The following is a 17,349-nucleotide window of genomic DNA, read 5'->3' as shown; positions in this document are numbered from 1 at the left end:
AGATACAATAAGAGTACACATTGCATTTACATCGGACTTGAATGTTCAAAAACCTTGTATGATTTATTTTTCTGACAATTATTAGTATGAGAAAGTCTTGTGACAGACCACTATGAGAAATCATAGGGTTTGTCTCAACTGCTACAATTTTTTTTTGGGTAAGTGATGCTACAATTGACTGCAATACCAACATATCCATAATATTATATCTTTTTAAAAGGGAGTCAAACGAAATCAAAGTAAAATTTTATTTTATGAACAGTAATGATGATTAGAAATTTTATTTTCAAGTTGATATCTTTTAAAATCCCCACTTAAAGACGAGCCATAAATTCAGTAAGGACCCGTTTGATTATGTGAATCCATAGATTTCAAATATTTGGATTCATGAATGTGAGATTTATACCTATTTGGTTGTGAAAATCTCTGGATTCATGGAATCTAGATATTCATCTTCTTACCCTAAAACGTGAATATGTGGATTTATGGGTATGTAATGAAATCTGAATTTCACCCCTACTATAAAAGCACTAAATATTGATAAAAATCATGTCGACTAAATAGTTTTATAGAGCCTGTTTGGTTACATGAATCAAGAGATTTGAAATCTCTGGATTAATGAATGCGAGATTATACCTGTTTGGTTGTGAAAATCTTTAGATTCGTGAAATCTAAAGATTCATATTTTACCCTAAAAACGTGAATCTTTAGATTTATGGGTATGGGGTGAAATTCAGAGATTTCATTTCTACTATAAAAACGCTAAACATTTGCGCGTTCACAAAAATCACAAGATGAATCCACGATTTCATTCCACATATTCAGTTAACCAAACAATTAACTTTATAAATTGTGACTCCATACATTTGAAATCTCCAGATATTTGAAATCTTTAGACTCATGTAATCAAACAGGCCCTTAAGATAATATACAGATTTCATTCCATAGATTTAAGTTAAACATTTAATTTTATGACTTATGATTGGATATATTTGATATCTTTAGATATTTGAAATTTTCAGACTCATGTAACCAAACAGATCTTAAAAGAATTTGTAAAAGAAATAAAAAAAATCAATAAAAATGAGTAATTAGTCAAAAACACAAGATTGGTAATTACTGAAGTAATTTTCAGTGAGTAGTCGTGCCTTTGGTCTAAATTTCTTGAAAGATTTCTTTTTCCTTTTCACAGTATTAATTCTTGGAAGAAAAAAAAGAACGTCTAACCATGAGGTCTAAGGATAAATTGTACAAACGATATTCTTTGACAGGAGTTGGAATCTTCCATCCGCATGCATTGGCTTTTGTTACGCTCATTTTGTTCCTCCAGCACACGTTTTAGAAGAGAACCTCACCGATTTACCCGTCATAAATGTCTAGTGAAAAAGACCAGAAATTTCAAAATATATGGTAAAAAAAAAAAAAGTGAGGGGAGAAAATCCTCTATCAAGTATGATGTATGGGTCAATTTTGAAAAACAACGAACCCAAATGGAGAAGACCGCAAAACTGGATTGTCTGATTCAGGACTCGAGTTGCATGTGCCGTTTGTTTACTGGGAAAAGGACGGTGAAGCGAAGGATCTCAATGCTGTGAGAGCCAACCACTTGAAATCACGTTCTTTTAGTTAGAGTGATAAGGGTTTCCTTGATTTCTCCGTGTGTGTCATTGTAGAAACCTACCTGTATTCCCGTTGCACGTCGAGCAAGTTCCATTCCAAATTCCAATTACATTACAAAGAAAGGCATTTATTCAGACACCCATATGTTTCTCATCCAAGTCCGAAATTCGGTAAGAAAGGCAATTGTGTTGTGAGGTTTTACAGTGGTTTTCGCAATTCCGAAACTGAGCTACTTTTCGATTCGATGGCGTAAGCTCATTTCACAACGGTTTCTAGGGTTTTGCAGCTCACTGAGGTAGCTTGTTTACCTGATCTTATCAAGAACTCGGTAATTTGATGCATACACTCGTAGGTTTAGGGTTGCTTAGGTTCTTTATCCTCTATTTAGTTAAGACTCTGACTTCACTGTCGAGCTGGTTTTGCATTTCTTTTGTTTGTGTTCTAGCTGCATTTCAGGTGTTACATTAGTTCGTAGTTTACTTCTTTCTGCTTCTCTTGCTGGACTTCTTGAATTGGTTATTTGTCACTTATGTGTATCAATGACCGTAAATACTGCAACGTATGAGCTTCGAGTCTCTGGAGCACCGTTTTACTCAGGTCGATCCAAGGAAGATTGTTCCGACCTTGTCGGTGGATGACGAGTTTGATTTCTGTTTTCAGGATTCTGGTTGATTGGTCTTGTATAATATTATTGGGATTTCGGACACACTCTTGGCATAAGTGTATCAATCGTTATTGCATCCTTCTATATCTACCTGCTTGTGCAGATGACTAAATAATTGTGTTAAGAGAAAAAAAGATAGGACCAAAGTATTAGTCAACAACCATTTCTGGTTGTTATCTGCAGCGTTCGCTTTCAGTTTTCCCTCGTGGCATGTCTACCAGTTCTTGTTTCCCTTCTTATTAAATATTTTCTTATCTCTCCCCCACCCTCTCTTTTCTGTTATTTGATCAGTAGGTGCCAGAATGAACATTTCTGATGGGATTTCAGACATTTGGGCGTTTGCGTTTCTGAGTTCTTGAGCAATCTTTTTGTTAACTTCAATCTCGGAGGTTCAGGTTTTCTTAGTCAAGATGGCAACTCATTTACTATGTTTCACACCCTCTGATACTCGAACTTCAGTTGGAGTTTCAGCCGTTCTAGGAGGAAGAAATTTTACAGAGAATCGTATTGGTAAAGTTTGCTCCCTGAACCTGAAGTTATTTGAGGAGAAGAATCTGTATACTGGAGCCAACTATAAGACCACTTCTGGTTTGGCCAGTTTAAGATGTTTTGCCAACTCCCACAATGCCAGCCAGTATCATAGTAAAGATCCATTTCTGAATCTGCATCCTGAAGTATCATTGCTAAGAGGAGGCGAGGGAATTGACATGGTATCTAATCCAAGAAAGGAAAGCTCTAGTGGTGTTGTAACTGAGAGCAGAGAAGACTTGTCGGTGCCCAACAATTATAATGAAGCTACAATCAAAGTAATTGGTGTTGGGGGTGGTGGTTCAAATGCTGTTAATAGAATGATTGAGAGTTCCATGAAAGGTGTGGAGTTTTGGATAGTTAACACTGATGTTCAAGCCATGAGGATGTCACCTGTATTTAGTGATAACCGCTTGCAAATAGGTCGAGAGCTTACAAGGGGACTTGGTGCTGGTGGGAACCCAGATATTGGCATGAATGCCGCCAAGGAAAGCAAAGAAGTAATTGAGGAGGCACTTCATGGTGCTGACATGGTCTTTGTAACGGTATGTTTCTTATGTATTTACTTTGTAATTGAACTGTTTATGAACTGCAACATGTTTGAATGAACTCTTGTATATTCATCTAGCATGCCTGGTTGGGCTATATACTCCTTAGAAGTCATACCCCCCCCCCCCCCCCCCCTCTTACTTATTTTATGTAAAGATGGCTCATAAACTGAGGGGGTGCTCCATTGTGACCAAATGGTCAAATGTTTGAGTCTGAAAACAGCTTCTCTGTGAAAATAGGGTTAAGGCAGCATACATTGTGGCCATCCGCAGACCCCACAGTGGCTGGAGCCTGATGCACTTGGTAAACCCTTTGGATGGGTTTACGTACGGCACGAGGTTCCTGCCACTGCAGGGGCTGAGGAGGATTGTAATGTATGCAGCCTTACCTTGCTTTTGCAGAGAGGCTGCTTCCAGTTGGATAGGAAGTAGGTCCCCCTTGGTATCCTAATCTTTTAATCTGGTGGTAAACTTAGGCAGTGAAGTAACACAATACTAATCTTCTGGGAAAATGCCTATAATAGTGGTTAGGCAGCCTACTTCTTTTGGAATATTGGGAGTAATATGTTGTCATTATATATGAGCTATGTCCACTAAGATGATGGCCTAGTTCCATCATCTCCTGTTCAAAGTCTTAGTCATCTCATTTGTGTAGCTTTCTTTGCTATTTGATGACTCAAATAATTTGTTTGTAATATTTGGTTTTTTCCAATTTAAGGTTGAAGTTGTTTCTATCATACTCATGAGTCATATCCAGCACAATTTTTTGAGCTAAGTATGAGATTTTTGTGTTTGTACCTAACACCATCCTGTTACTGGGACTTTGCTAGTCAGTACTTGGTGGTGTCAGAGTCAGGTACTGTGAAAAGTGATTTTTTTTAGAGATAATTTAATCATTGGAGACAACCCAATTTAAATTAGCATCTGTTTTGAGCCTATATTTTTGCAAGGCACTCAGTATCAGAACTCTATCTGATCCATTCCAGATATGTTATTAATGTGGTTGGGCCTGAACTTCGGATCAAACTCCACTAGTTTAAGTCAGTATGTCAGGGTAATTGTCATATTGTATTTCAAACCTTTACAAGTTACTAGTTTAGTCAGTTTGCAACAGAATAAAGTTGCAAAGATGTTCCACAATTCTGATATAGGAGGCAGTTAGTTTCTTTAAAGGATTGTTCTTTCCTTCTCTCCTACTGTGATCTAAAATTTTTCTTTCAGGCAGGAATGGGTGGGGGAACGGGCACAGGTGGTGCCCCAGTAATTGCAGGAATTGCAAAATCAATGGGTATCTTGACTGTTGGTATTGTTACAACACCTTTCTCTTTTGAGGGACGAAGGCGAGCAGTACAGGCACAAGAAGGAATTGCAGCTTTAAGAGAGAACGTTGACACATTGATTGTTATTCCAAATGACAAGTTATTGACTGCTGTTTCCCAGTCTACTCCAGTTACTGAAGCTTTTAACTTGGCTGATGACACACTCAGACAAGGTGTTCGTGGTATCTCTGATATAATCACGGTATGTACCAAATTGTTTATGATATGAATCACTTTTAGTGACGGAACATTCCACTTTGTTACAATCTAGTACCGTTGCTGAACCAGAATATCCTTATTTATCACTATTGTGCTTGTTGATTTCTTTACAGAAAACATAGTTTACTGCCAAAAAAAAGTTATTTTGGGCTTCTGATTTTTTATGCTGGAGGATTCTTTATCCTATGATGTTTATAGCTTCTTATGTTTGATGGTCTGTGCTGAGTACATCTGTCACAAACACATACAGCACTCAACATATATTCTTGCTGATCTTGCCCCTAAGTGTCTGGCTGGGAGTGCTTCCGTGCTTCTCCTCATATCCTTACGCCTGTACAACTTAGCTATTAGGGGCGTTTCACACTTTCTATTTGTACATATGATAAGAGTCCAACATGCATAGCCTCCCTCATTTAGTGGTAGACAATGTGATGAATGGAGCCCCAAGATGACTAGGTCAAACCAAAAGTTCTGCTTTTTATTATAATTAATTAATTCTTAAGGCATTCAACTGCCAAGAGAGAGAGAGTAAAATTAGATGATTACAAACTTACAATCATCTAATCTTATCCATGATTTCGTTAGGATGAATGCATACCTCCCTGCTGTTTTTGGCAACTTGCATATGAATGGATATGCATTTGTTAGGTGGTTGACAATATGTCAAACAAGTATTTGGGGGAAATAGGTCTCTCTAATTTTTCCCCATTTTCTTCGGGGGGTTAATATTTACTTGTTTTCTAATTAGTGGAGGTTATTACAACTGCAGGTTCCTGGGCTAGTCAATGTCGATTTTGCTGATGTCCGAGCTATCATGGCAAATGCAGGTTCTTCTTTGATGGGAATAGGAACAGCAACTGGTATGTAATTCCAACACCCCCCTGCCCCCCCTGAAGAGTAAGGAGTTATGCTCAATTCTTGATACTTTTTTGGTAGATGTGGTTCTAATTCCAAATTTACTCTGTTCTTTCCAAATCTTAAAAGCTTAATTGCTATGTTCTTGACTTGTTCTAGTTTACCATTATGATATGGATTTGTTGAACTTCCTTCTGTGTTTTTTGCGTTTGTTTGGGCGATTGGTCTTAATTATCAAATGTTAAGTTTTCTATGCGCAAAAGCTATATTTATGAGCATTCTCTTTCTTAATTGTATCACTGATATTTAGACTACATGGAGGCAGTTGGAGCTGTATTTTCTTTGCTAGATTATCTGAAAACATGGATGTGCTTAAACATTAAAGGTTATAATGTTTTATTACTTGGAAAGCATATCTTGGGGGGAAGATCATTTGTTGGTTCTGAAAAGAAAAGTATACCAAATTCTTGTGAATGAAATTAGGATAGCATTGTTGGGACTGTAACTGCTGTTACAGCAACTGGGAAAGAGAGACAAATGATCCCAATCTCTGAGTTGACACCAAGGACTAACATGTCACATTTACTTAGGGTTCCATGTATCAGTAGGTATTGGCCTATATGCTTATCAGTGGATACTGATACAAAATTTTCTTTTTTCCCAACCGATTTGGGGCCTATCTGGCCTGTTACAGGTAAGATAAACTTGATGTGTTTCCTTCAAACCTACAATCCTGAAGGCACTTGGACAGAGTCCAGCAGATCCACACACACTGTGTGGTAACTGTGACTGAGATACAGAACTGAAAGCAACCAAGGACCTTGAAAACTTGTTTTTCTCTTTGAGATGAGTTGGAAATTATCAAACATAAATAATAACCCGTATCTTTGTCATCTCAACAAGTTTTTGGGACTTGCAGTGAAGCAGATCTAAAGTTTTACATCCATAGAAGAAAGAACATGAAGTAGCACAAGTATTTTAGCAGCAAAGTAGGATGTCTAGGATGGTAGACTGCTATACTTAGTATTTTTCCTTTCACACTTAGTTTCTTCAGTTGGTTTTCATCTTCTTTTTTCAAATTGAGCCAGATTGGATGGTTTAAGTCAGTGGTCTGAATAAGTTGTTACAATCCAAGATCCTGCAACTAGACAAAGAACTTGAGAAAGAAGAACAAGAATAAGAAGAGCTTGCGCAAGCCAAAACAGGAGCACGCAATTATATTGATTTCTCTCCTATTAGTAGGCCTTATTTATTGTTATTGTTATTATTTTTGTCAAACTTATTTATTATTATTCAAAAGCATATAAAATGTGTTTTCTGCCCCTAAATAATGGAGGCAGAATTACAATAACTAAAATAGCGGAGACCTAAATAACAAAAACAGAAGCAAGGACCAAAAGGCTCCTGCTATTGCTGCTAGAGAAATTCCTGCAGTCACAGGACTTTAATCCTCCTAGAGCTCGAGCATACAAATAACCCTTGGTCAGCTTGGTACAATTAGAGCGAAGACTAGGAGGAGCAAACAGCTCTTTGTTGAACATATGGCCAACTGGTCACAAGGACATGAAGGGAGTGACAATCGGTCTCTTTATCACAGCATCTCTGACAAAATGGCAGTTCACTTCTATGTGTTTGGTGCACTTATGAACCACCGGTTATTTGCAATACAGGTAGCAGCTTGATTGTCGCGGAGCAACTTCATTGGTGAATCTACAGAGAATCCCGACTCAAGAAGCAATGGTCTAAGCCATATGAGTTCAGCAGAAGTATGGGCCATGGCTTTGTATTCAGCTTCGGCACTAGACCTTATATTCATGTTCTACTTTTACTCCACCACTTGACTAGGTTTCCTCCAACAAATGTACAATACCCTGATGTAGCCTCACTGGGATGAGGGCCAATAAACCAAGATACTTGATGATCAGCAGTCATTTTAGGGTTACAAACCCTGCAGCTAAGGAGTTCTAGGCTGTTTAGTGGTTTTAGGGTTTGCAGGGTGGATGGACAGGGTTCAAATTAGGGTTATAGGTTTAGGGCTTTTGAAGCAAAAATCTGAACCTTACGGTTTTCAGTTTCAGATTCAAACTCCTAGTTTTTAGGCGTTATGGAATTTTAGAGTTTCTAGGTGGCAACTAGGGCAGGGGTTTGGATTGAGTGCTAATGAGAGATGGAGGGTTGTGAATCTGGAAGGAGAGGAAATTTTGAGGGGGGGGGGGGGATCAGAAAAGTGATTTACGGAACTACCTCTTTAGATTGGATCTTGTAAGCATTGGCTTTAGTTGGTCTCCAAAGGGGGATTCTGCCCTTGCCAATGTACAAACAATCACAACCCCAATTGCCAGGCCTACCTTCATCCTCCCTTTTTTTGTTGACAATTTACACTAAGAATCCTCCAATTGCTGTTAAGATCATGATGATTGCTCATGTAGGTATCCCTTAGTAGGTTCTACATTTTTTCATTATTACTGCTTGATAATGGGAAGATGACAATGTCTTAAATTTGCTTGAGAATGGGAGGATGGTTATTATTATTATAAGTTAAATATATTGGGTAAAATTAAAAAAGCAGCCATACCCAGTGTATGAGGCTCCCATGTTTAGCAGGGTTTGAGAAGATAAGGTCACAATTAGAAAAAAAAGGTGTTGAATTTAATTAATGTTATCATGGTTTAGGTACCCCATCCATAATATGTGAAACATTAGGTACCTTAGTATGATAACATTGAAAAAACATGATATGTGAATATTAGGCAAACCCTGCTAAAATTTCTAATGGTAACATTGAGAAAGGATAATACTATCCTAGTTTAGTACCCCAAACATGATATGTGAATATTAGGTACCTTGGCTGTAATTTCTGGAAACATAAGTTATACCACCTGTAATTTATACACCCTCCTTCCCCTGGACCCCCACGAAAAAAAGAAGAAAAAGACACTGAACAAGACGCTGTCATGCATGACTTGGGAAATTGAAGGCAAATGCGCATTTCTATCTATGTCATCAGTGGTTTGTGATATGTGATGAAATCTTCTTGATGCATATATAGTTTGTTAGACTTGGAATGTATTATTTACAAAATTCCGACATTGGTATCTCAAAATCAGGGCTGACACTTGGATTCTGCTAATGTTTCAATCTCCAAACGTAATTGTATAAATTTTGTTGCTGGAAATTTGCATGAATTTGTAATAATTGTTATGGTGCAGGCAAGACCAGGGCAAGAGATGCTGCATTGAATGCCATCCAGTCACCTTTGCTCGATATCGGCATAGAGAGGGCCACTGGGATTGTATGGAACATCACTGGAGGAAGTGATTTGACTTTGTACGAGGTATGTGTGGTACCCATACGGACCTGAATCATGGCATTCTTTTATTCATCTTTGGCTGTTCATTTGTCCAAACTTTTGAAGGTTGTTCTTGGCATGTTGGTTAAGTGCTGTTCAAGACTTGGTAACAGTGTGAGGCTGCATATATTTGACCCTCCCCAGATTGTACAGCATTTTTAAAAATTTACTTGTGCGTGAGTTTCCTAAATTGAAACTAAAATGTAGATGTTGCCGAGACCAACATTGAGTTGAGATTTAATAGATTCCAAGTGAAATGGGAGAGATCTTTTTAGTGGTGTCTTTCACTATGCTTGCTAATCCACATTCATGAATTTCTTTATATTACCCCTGACATATTCACCTGGGGCTGCAGTTTCTAATGTTTACTTTTGCATGGTATACTTGTTTACTCTCTATGGTGTGCCAGCAATGGTTTAATATTAAATATATGTCTTGATTTTTCTTGTTGCCCTGTTTCTCCTTTTCCTTTTTTCCTCTTTATGTGTACTCTTTCTCCTTATCATGTAGGTCTGTAATTTTAGCTTCTTCAATGGAGTATTTCATTCTCTTGTATGCTACTTGTCCATTCAGCTAATTGATTTCTTAAATTCAAACTTTGTATCTGTGAAATTTCAAATTTGCGTTACTTACATGCACCAAGTGCGCAGGCAGGTAGCAATGTGGTACTGTATTTGATTGATCAAAACAGTATCCAAATAGGACCTTTCGTAGGGAATCAAGTTCAGATTTGATAGACTTAAGATGAGGCAGAATTTAGATGTGAAAGAGGGCTAAAACTAGAGTGGTATATGATAAGGATAATAACATAACAATAGGGCTGAATAGATCTTCAAAACAGGGGCTGAACTATGATGAAGAAATTGAAAGGACAATATTAGAGAATTGAGAATAACAATGTAACACCCGAGCTTCACACTGCAAAGTGGAGCTATTGGATCGAACACCAACTTACCTTGATCAAACACAAAGAGTCTCCATAGAGAAGGAATGCTAACAAAGCAATTTGATTTCAATAGATGAGTTGTCTTCACGTCTTACATAAATCATTTTTATATAGCATTCTAAATAGACATAAACATTAATGGTAACATCCAACCACTAGCTAACATCACATAGCTATTAATAACTCAACCACTACCTAACTCTTGCACACAATTTTTTTGCTCAAATTGCTTAGGCTTGTAGAGCTTGTACAGACTTACTAGTGTAATTTCTTATCCTTATGACTCTTTTTCTCAGTGCTCCAGTTCTCATGTTGGATGGATTTTTTGCAGGTAAATGCTGCTGCTGAGGTGATTTATGATCTTGTGGATCCAAGCGCAAACTTAATTTTTGGAGCAGTTATAGATCCATCACTCAGTGGTCAAGTAAGTTGGGCTGTTCTGTTGATTACGTTTGAGAAATTATTGTGTTAAAAAACACTGCAGCTGCATATATATATATATATATATATATATATTCTTTTTTTTTTTTATTTCTAATTCAAGTTACATCGAGAAAACATGCTGTCAAGATCAATGACATGGTTGTTGCATCGATGCAACTCCCTAGATACTGGCCTTTCCACCTGATTTAATTCTTTTGAATAGTAGACATAATATTTGTTGATTGATCTGGAACAAACTCACGCTCCATTTGTTGCCATCATCATATTGATTGTTTTCTACCCCAAAAAAATAAAAATAAAAATTATATTGGTTGTTTGACCTATAATATCTCTCCCCGGTCCAATCCATTGAATTTTGAAGTCAAACATGTTCTCATAGTATTAGGCCTTATAAACTTATCACTACTTTAATACATGATACTGTGAAATGAGATGAATGTCATTATTGGACTTTTATCATGGTTGACAAACTTCTCGTTGCAGACTAGGAGAGCATATATAGGTATCAGCGCTTTTGGACCAATCACTGTTTTAATACAAACAGTGAAATGAGATGAATGTCATTAATTGGATTTCTATCATAATTTGACAAACCTCTTGTTGCAGACTAGCATAAGAGAGAATGGTAACCCTGATAAATAGAAGTGAAAACTAGTCTTTAAGGTTATAATCTTGTGACTGTTCTGGTGATTCCTGAACAAAAGAGAAGGCTGTTCGACAAAGCTGACAAACTGACATTTTGGTTGGTGCTTGTGACGCTGGTATCATCATTTGCCATTAAGAATTAAAGATGATATTGTATAATTCAATTTTAAGGCACAAAATGGTTGTCTTTGGAAAGCAGATAGATGTAACCACTGGGTTCAGAACAATAACAAAATGACATCATATATGAACATTGAGATTCATCCAGTTAATCTGCTTTCAGGTTAGCATCACTCTGATTGCTACAGGATTTAAACGTCAAGATGAAGCTGAAGGAAGACTTCTTCAGGTTCTCTCTCTCTCTCTCTCTCTCTCTCTCTCTCTCTCTCTCTCTCTCTCTCTCTCTCTCACAGGTGTGCGCCCTGATTGTTGGTTCTTATATTGGGATCTGGATATATTGCAGGGAAGTCAGCTAGCACATGGAGACAATCTGGGGATCAATAGACGACCTTCATTCACTGAAGGTGGTTCAGTGGAGATCCCCGAGTTCCTGAGAAAGAAAGGACGCTCACGTTTCCCTAGAGCTTGAGGCATTGTCTCTCATATGTTGTGTTTCCTCCCCTGTAATATATCTCTGTGCCCACCAGTTTTTGGTTCATTTTTCTCATTTTTACTGCAAACCATTGCTGGTGTTTAAGATAGATTAGGACACAACGAGGTCGTTTTGCCTTGATTAGTAAAGAACTCCGAGATCCAGTATTCAGTATATCCTCATTGCAGAGCCTGTTTTCTCGTGGCTGAATTTGTTTGGGTTTTCAGTTTATTACATGAATAATGTTGAGTTCTCTTACCCAGGGGGATTGCTTATCAACTCTCTTTGTGGCCCATCCATCGGAACAGAAATTTGATTTTCCACTTCTAATTTGAGTGTAAAACGTTTTGAGTTTGGTGTATGTACACGTTGAATTCACTTGATCAAAGTGTCTAGTAAAGAATAAATTTCATTAAGCAGCTTGGTTCGCTTAAGTAATGTTCCGGTATTGAATCCTTGTGGATGTAAAAGGGGGGGACCCCCCCCCCCCAGCGGGGGGTGGGCGGCGAGTTGACCTGGTTTAAAACCAGGGCTGGCAAACCAAAAAAAAAAATTTATAGAAAATTATTAAAATTTTTGAAAATAATAATTATGAGTCTTTGAGGCTGAAGTCTAGGAAATCCTGGGACTTCACAGAACTGATTGGTGCATGCCTGCAAGACGAAAAATTTTAGTCTTGTTTTTTAAATGCCAGAGATGTGCAATGTGTGAACAATAAAATCGAGTGACCTTTTTCTTCCCATTCCTGCAAGGACTGTTTAGATATGACGTTATGCACATTTGACCAAAAGCGCAATCTGTCTATGAAGATGGCTGATGAGAGAGAAGACTGGTTTGATTTCTATAAAAATTATATAGGGGATAATTACTATTTATTTGACCTCTTTTTACTATATAGTTTAATTATTAATTTTACTTCTTATATATTTTGAAATTACTATTTAAACTTCAACCTTTTTCTTTTTTTTGGTATATGAGATTCATTCTGGCCAGCTTTCGCGCACCTCAATTACATTCTTAGAGGGAGCTTTGTCTTCCGTAAGGATTGAATCCATGACCTCTCCACTAAAAAATTTGAATTTTACCACTCTACCAAGTACCAACCATATATTGACGTTCTTTAACTTTGCTTATAATTATTATTACCTCTTTAGCGTTAAACTCCATTAGGTAAATGATGACATAGCAACCAACGGGGTTGGTCCAAGTGGTAAGTAGCTTGATTTGCTTAAGCAAGGTTCCGGTATCGAAACCTTGTGGATGCAAAAAATTCCAGCTGGGAGACTCACCCACCACAGCCAGGTGTGTGTGTGACCCGAGTCGAGCATCGGATTAGTCCGGGCAAAGCCTTGGAAACCGGGGTTGGCAACCAAAAAAAAAAAATGATGACATAGCATATTTTATTTATTTAAAATTTCCAAATTAATCTTATAATTTTGTATTATTTATTTACACTTTATATTAAATTACATTACTATTCTCGGTAATTAGGAAAATTTTAAGCTTAATTAAACAATTTTTTTTCTAGTTAAAAGAAAGAGAGAAAAGAAAAGAAAATTCATTTATATGTATTTTCAACTTGGTAATAAATAAATAAAATAGGAGTTCCTAATTTTTTGTGTGTTTTTTTTATTTTGTTATCTACTTTTTAGTTTAATGTTGTCAATTTTAGGAAGTTTCTACTTTCAATAGATTGTTATTTATTTATTGTCTAATTTGACGATAGTAATTTCCTATTACCAATAAGGGTTTTTTTTTTTTTTTAATCCAAAATGATAAAAATACACGTGTAAAATTATTTCATATGATTTTTTTTAAATGAGGATAAAATTATCTTTGGTTTTTTTTTATTATAAAACAACAAAATAGATATTAAACATTCAACTTTAACGATCGTTTAACACTATTAGAACTGAGGGAGGTAACAGTAATTTAATAAAGAGCAGGGTTCTTTTAGTTATAAAACTATGATACAAGAGCAACATCAATTATCCAATATATATATATATATATATAATGGATTCCTACTTTAACGGACAGAATGTATGAATCAAACAAGACTACTTCCAAGATAAGATAGAAGGGTTATGAGTGGTTACTGGTACCACAAAAAAAAAGCATTTTCCCACATGTGCCAAATTTTCCTTCTAACCTTTCAGCAAAATGAAAACATCCACACGAAGGAGAGAGAAAAAGGAAAAACATTCACACACCTAACACAGAGCCATGAGAGAGTGGTGGCCATGCATCCACTTTGTTTGGGTCCTGCGCATTAAGGCCAAGCATCCATGAGAAATGACTTTGCTTGGGTCCTACGTATTAAGGCCATGCATCCATGAGCAAGGACTTTACTTGGGTCCTCTTCATTTAATGCGCAGGACTATCAAGCCAGCCATCAGATCGAAATTTCGGTCAAAATTGAATATCGAACATTGATTTTTCAATAGTCGAGATTTAATTTCAACCAAGATATCGGATCTGACGGTCCAAAATCTCGACTTGACAATCCGCACATGAGCCAAGCAATTTCGGAGAGGTAAACCCTACCAACAGAAAATCCAATGCTGATTTCATACCTCACAAACGGACAGGACTTGTGGCTTTGCAGCAGATCCCAACTACTTAAAGATCATATGTGGTTCATATGTGGTTTTCATCCACAGATGGACAAGAATTTTATGTGGACTTGTTTTTCTTGGTAGCCACGTGATTATGTCTAGTAAATCCAACTGTTGATGATCTTTTCAAGCCAATTTATTGAGTTTTTCTAATTTCTAAAATATGAAACACACTGGGACAATTGGAAAAACACTTCAATTGCACAAGAAAATAAAGTTTCTCTATGGGTAGCCTTCAAAAACACTTCCTTAATTCTTATTTCACCTTGATTCGTCTTGATATATTCACCTTGTACTACAACCAAAGGTTGGATCTTAATCTTAAACTTGATTAGTCTTAGTTAGCCTTGTTGTATTACTATCAACGTCGGACCTTAACCTTAACTATAATCGCAAATCAATAAAAGAATTAATATTTTTCATAGTGTCTAATCAGAGTTAGGATCACTTAATCTTGTGTCAACCCTAATCTTGATTTAAGACTCGAATATTTGGGCATTAACTTGTCTAATTTTCTACTTGGGAAAAAAAAAAAAAAAAAAAACCTTTGTCCAACTCTCAAATCAAAAGTTCACACCTTATTGGCTAGCCAACTACCAAAAATCATCTCTCTCTCTTCCTATCAACGTCAACCTCAACCTCTCAGTTCTGAAAAGCTCCGTCTCTCACTTTGGCAAAACGAGCCAAGCCACACAAACTGGAAACCAATCACCAACTTGACACGTACACATGTCGCATACCATACAGAACAACATGTGACGTGTAAACTAACACCCCACCCATTCTCTCTTCCAAAGCCTTTCTATTCCCCACTCGTCAACCTTGCTTCCTATCATCATTCTCATTCTCAGGAGAAGAACAAAACCAAAAACTGCAGAACCATTTCGCACTCATCTCAGAAACTACTCATCAGAAACATGAATAACCAGATTCCTTCAAGCCCCTCAGAACCCAGAGATCCAAATGAAAAGCAAAGTAGCTTCCAAGAGCAGGAAGAAAACAATCTCATGGAGTTGCCAGCCAGAGGCAAGTCTGAACCTGCAGAGAAACAAGTCAAATCAGAAGGCCAACAACACTCTTCTTCAACTACCATAGTGGTGGATGAAGGTGAAAAGAAAGATCACAAGAACTCAGAAGAAGAGGAAGAAGTGACAGCAGAGAATTCTGGACGTGAGAGACTAAAGAGGCATCGTAAGGAAGTAGCAGGTCAAGTCTGGATACCGGAAAAATGGGGTAAGGAGGAGCTTCTGGAGGATTGGATGGATTGTTCAGTTTTCAATGCATCTCTGATTCCCACTGGAATAATGTCTGCAAGGGCTGCATTGATTAAGGAAGGACAAAGACCAAATCCAGGTGGGTTAAGAATAGAAAATAATAGATGTACTGTGACTCTCTCCAACTTAAGAAGATGATAAGTTGATAGCAGGATGGTACATATCATGTAGTCTGTTACTACGTTTATAGTTACTGTATGCTTATATCTTTCTTTCGTCTTTGATTTTGATACAGAAAAAGGATAATTTTCAAACCTCATGAAATGTAATAATGCTTTTGAACAGATACTAGTCCCTGACACCCTGTGCATTTTTTTATTTTGCTTTCTATGGATTTACTTTGGAGAGATACTAGTTCCTGTAAATTTGTGAGTTCTTTTTTATGGGTTTAGTTTATTTTGCCTTGCAACTCTTTACATCTCCTTGATACCATTCAGGTTTCAGATATCGTCCATTGATGTCGATTCCTGGGATCATAAAATTGAAGAAAAACAATGAAACCTACCTATCATTACTAAGATCTATAGATATTCTAAATGAAAAATACCAAAAAATGACAGATTTTTCATCGGAATCTTCAGTACCTGTTCCTCATTGCAACTTCTAGAAAACTTTAATCGATAAGAGGCTGAGGTTTCCAATACTTTGAATCCAGGAGGGCTGGAGAGTTCCCAACGCCGGATAGAAGAGCATCATATTTATCCACTCAGTAAGCTGAAATATCAGGGTTTGCAGTTTGATGCTAGGTATGTGTTTGATACCAATGTCATAGAAAAAAATGGCAATTGAACGAATCAGTGAACATGGATTGTATTTGACTTGCTAACCTCAATTATGCACGATTCATAGCAGCCAATGACCACTTGATTTTCCAGATTAAGAGGCCAGAGTCTGACCCTGCTAGTTTTGACATGAATCGGCTTCTACAAGGGCTTATTCAACCCTAGTTTCCAGTCTGAAATCGTCAAGGACAATAGAAACTAGGCAAATAAGTCCAGAGAGGAAATTTGACGTAAATAGCTACTGGTATTGCATTAGTTTACCATGAAGGAAACAGGCGAGACAATATGAAATGCAGATAATCTCAAGCAGAGAACCAGGAAAAAGCTGCTTCTGTACTCATTTCTTATCGATAAATGTTAGCCACAAACCACAAATACAAAGTAGACTGCACTTCATGCGCAGTGAGGGAAACCCCTGTTCAGTGGAATCCACTATCACTCCTGGATATCCTGTATGTCCTGTTGCAATGGGGGAAATTCCATTGTTTACCTGTACTTCCAAGTTCTGCATGTCTTACAAATCCCATCCCTCCTGTACTATCACTCCTGGATTTCCTGTATGTCCTGTTGCAATGGGGGAAATTCCGTTGTTTACCTGTACTTCCAAGTTCTCCATGTCTTACAATTCCTATCCCCCAGTTAAGCAAAAGAGCAAATGTTTTTTCTCTGGCTTCCCAACTTGAGAATTGCATTTTTTGTTTTGTTCCTAGATTGGCCAATGTTTTGGCCGATAAACTAGCAAAGGTGGCATTGTCGATTCCAAGCTCGACATCATGGCCCATTACCACTCCGTGGCTGGATGACTCTTTTGCTGTCCCCACGAGCCTGTCTCGGTCTTTTGATCTTTGAATGAAAAGTCTTTATACTCAAAAAAAAAAGTTAAGCAAAGAGCAAATGTGCTTATAATGAAATAGATTCTTGTTTTTTTAAGTATAAAATCATGTGC

The 17,349-nt window shown here is 37.2% G+C and overlaps 2 protein-coding genes across 3 annotated transcripts; both read left to right on the top strand.

Moving 5' to 3' along the window:
* The first annotated feature begins 1,501 nt into the window (after positions 1-1,501).
* On the top strand, positions 1,502-12,122 carry FTSZ2-1 (Tubulin/FtsZ family protein). 2 transcript variants are annotated; one of them, XM_089164201.1, is made up of 8 exons: positions 1,502-1,915; positions 2,579-3,357; positions 4,582-4,881; positions 5,668-5,758; positions 8,963-9,087; positions 10,380-10,472; positions 11,421-11,486; positions 11,601-12,122. In XM_089164201.1, exons 2-8 carry the CDS (start codon positions 2,695-2,697, stop codon positions 11,724-11,726), a joined length of 1,464 nt encoding a protein of 487 aa, XP_089020327.1. In that variant the 5' UTR covers positions 1,502-1,915; positions 2,579-2,694; the 3' UTR covers positions 11,727-12,122. The 2 variants fall into 2 exon arrangements, with proteins under 2 accessions (XP_089020327.1, XP_089020336.1); XM_089164210.1 differs by having other exon boundaries at positions 2,576-3,357.
* Positions 12,123-15,143: 3,021 nt separating this feature from the next.
* LOC149027617 (uncharacterized) lies at positions 15,144-17,307 on the top strand. The gene is made up of 2 exons (XM_089164193.1): positions 15,144-15,700; positions 16,277-17,307. Exons 1-2 carry the CDS (start codon positions 15,265-15,267, stop codon positions 16,408-16,410), a joined length of 570 nt encoding a protein of 189 aa, XP_089020319.1. The 5' UTR covers positions 15,144-15,264; the 3' UTR covers positions 16,411-17,307.
* Positions 17,308-17,349: the final 42 nt, after the last annotated feature.

The sequence above is a fragment of the Hakea prostrata genome, chromosome 1, assembly GCF_041222555.1.
Source record: "Hakea prostrata isolate BN-2017 chromosome 1, UWA_Hpros_2, whole genome shotgun sequence".
NCBI classification, from domain to species: domain Eukaryota; kingdom Viridiplantae; phylum Streptophyta; class Magnoliopsida; order Proteales; family Proteaceae; genus Hakea; species Hakea prostrata.
Note: the sequence above shows the minus strand (reverse complement) of the source record. Positions and strands in the feature narration are given on the sequence as shown.

Coding starts and splice junctions, on each gene's coding strand:
- LOC149027617 (XM_089164193.1), top strand. CDS start 15,265: ATGAATAACCAGATTCCTTCAAGCCCCTCAGAACCCAGAGATCCAAAT. Junction 15,701..16,276: donor AGGACAAAGACCAAATCCAG/GTGGGTTAAGAA, acceptor CTTTGAATCCAG/GAGGGCTGGAGAGTTCCCAA.
- FTSZ2-1 (XM_089164201.1), top strand. CDS start 2,695: ATGGCAACTCATTTACTATGTTTCACACCCTCTGATACTCGAACTTCA. Junction 3,358..4,581: donor CTGACATGGTCTTTGTAACG/GTATGTTTCTTA, acceptor TTTTTCTTTCAG/GCAGGAATGGGTGGGGGAAC. Junction 10,473..11,420: donor ATCCATCACTCAGTGGTCAA/GTAAGTTGGGCT, acceptor ATCTGCTTTCAG/GTTAGCATCACTCTGATTGC.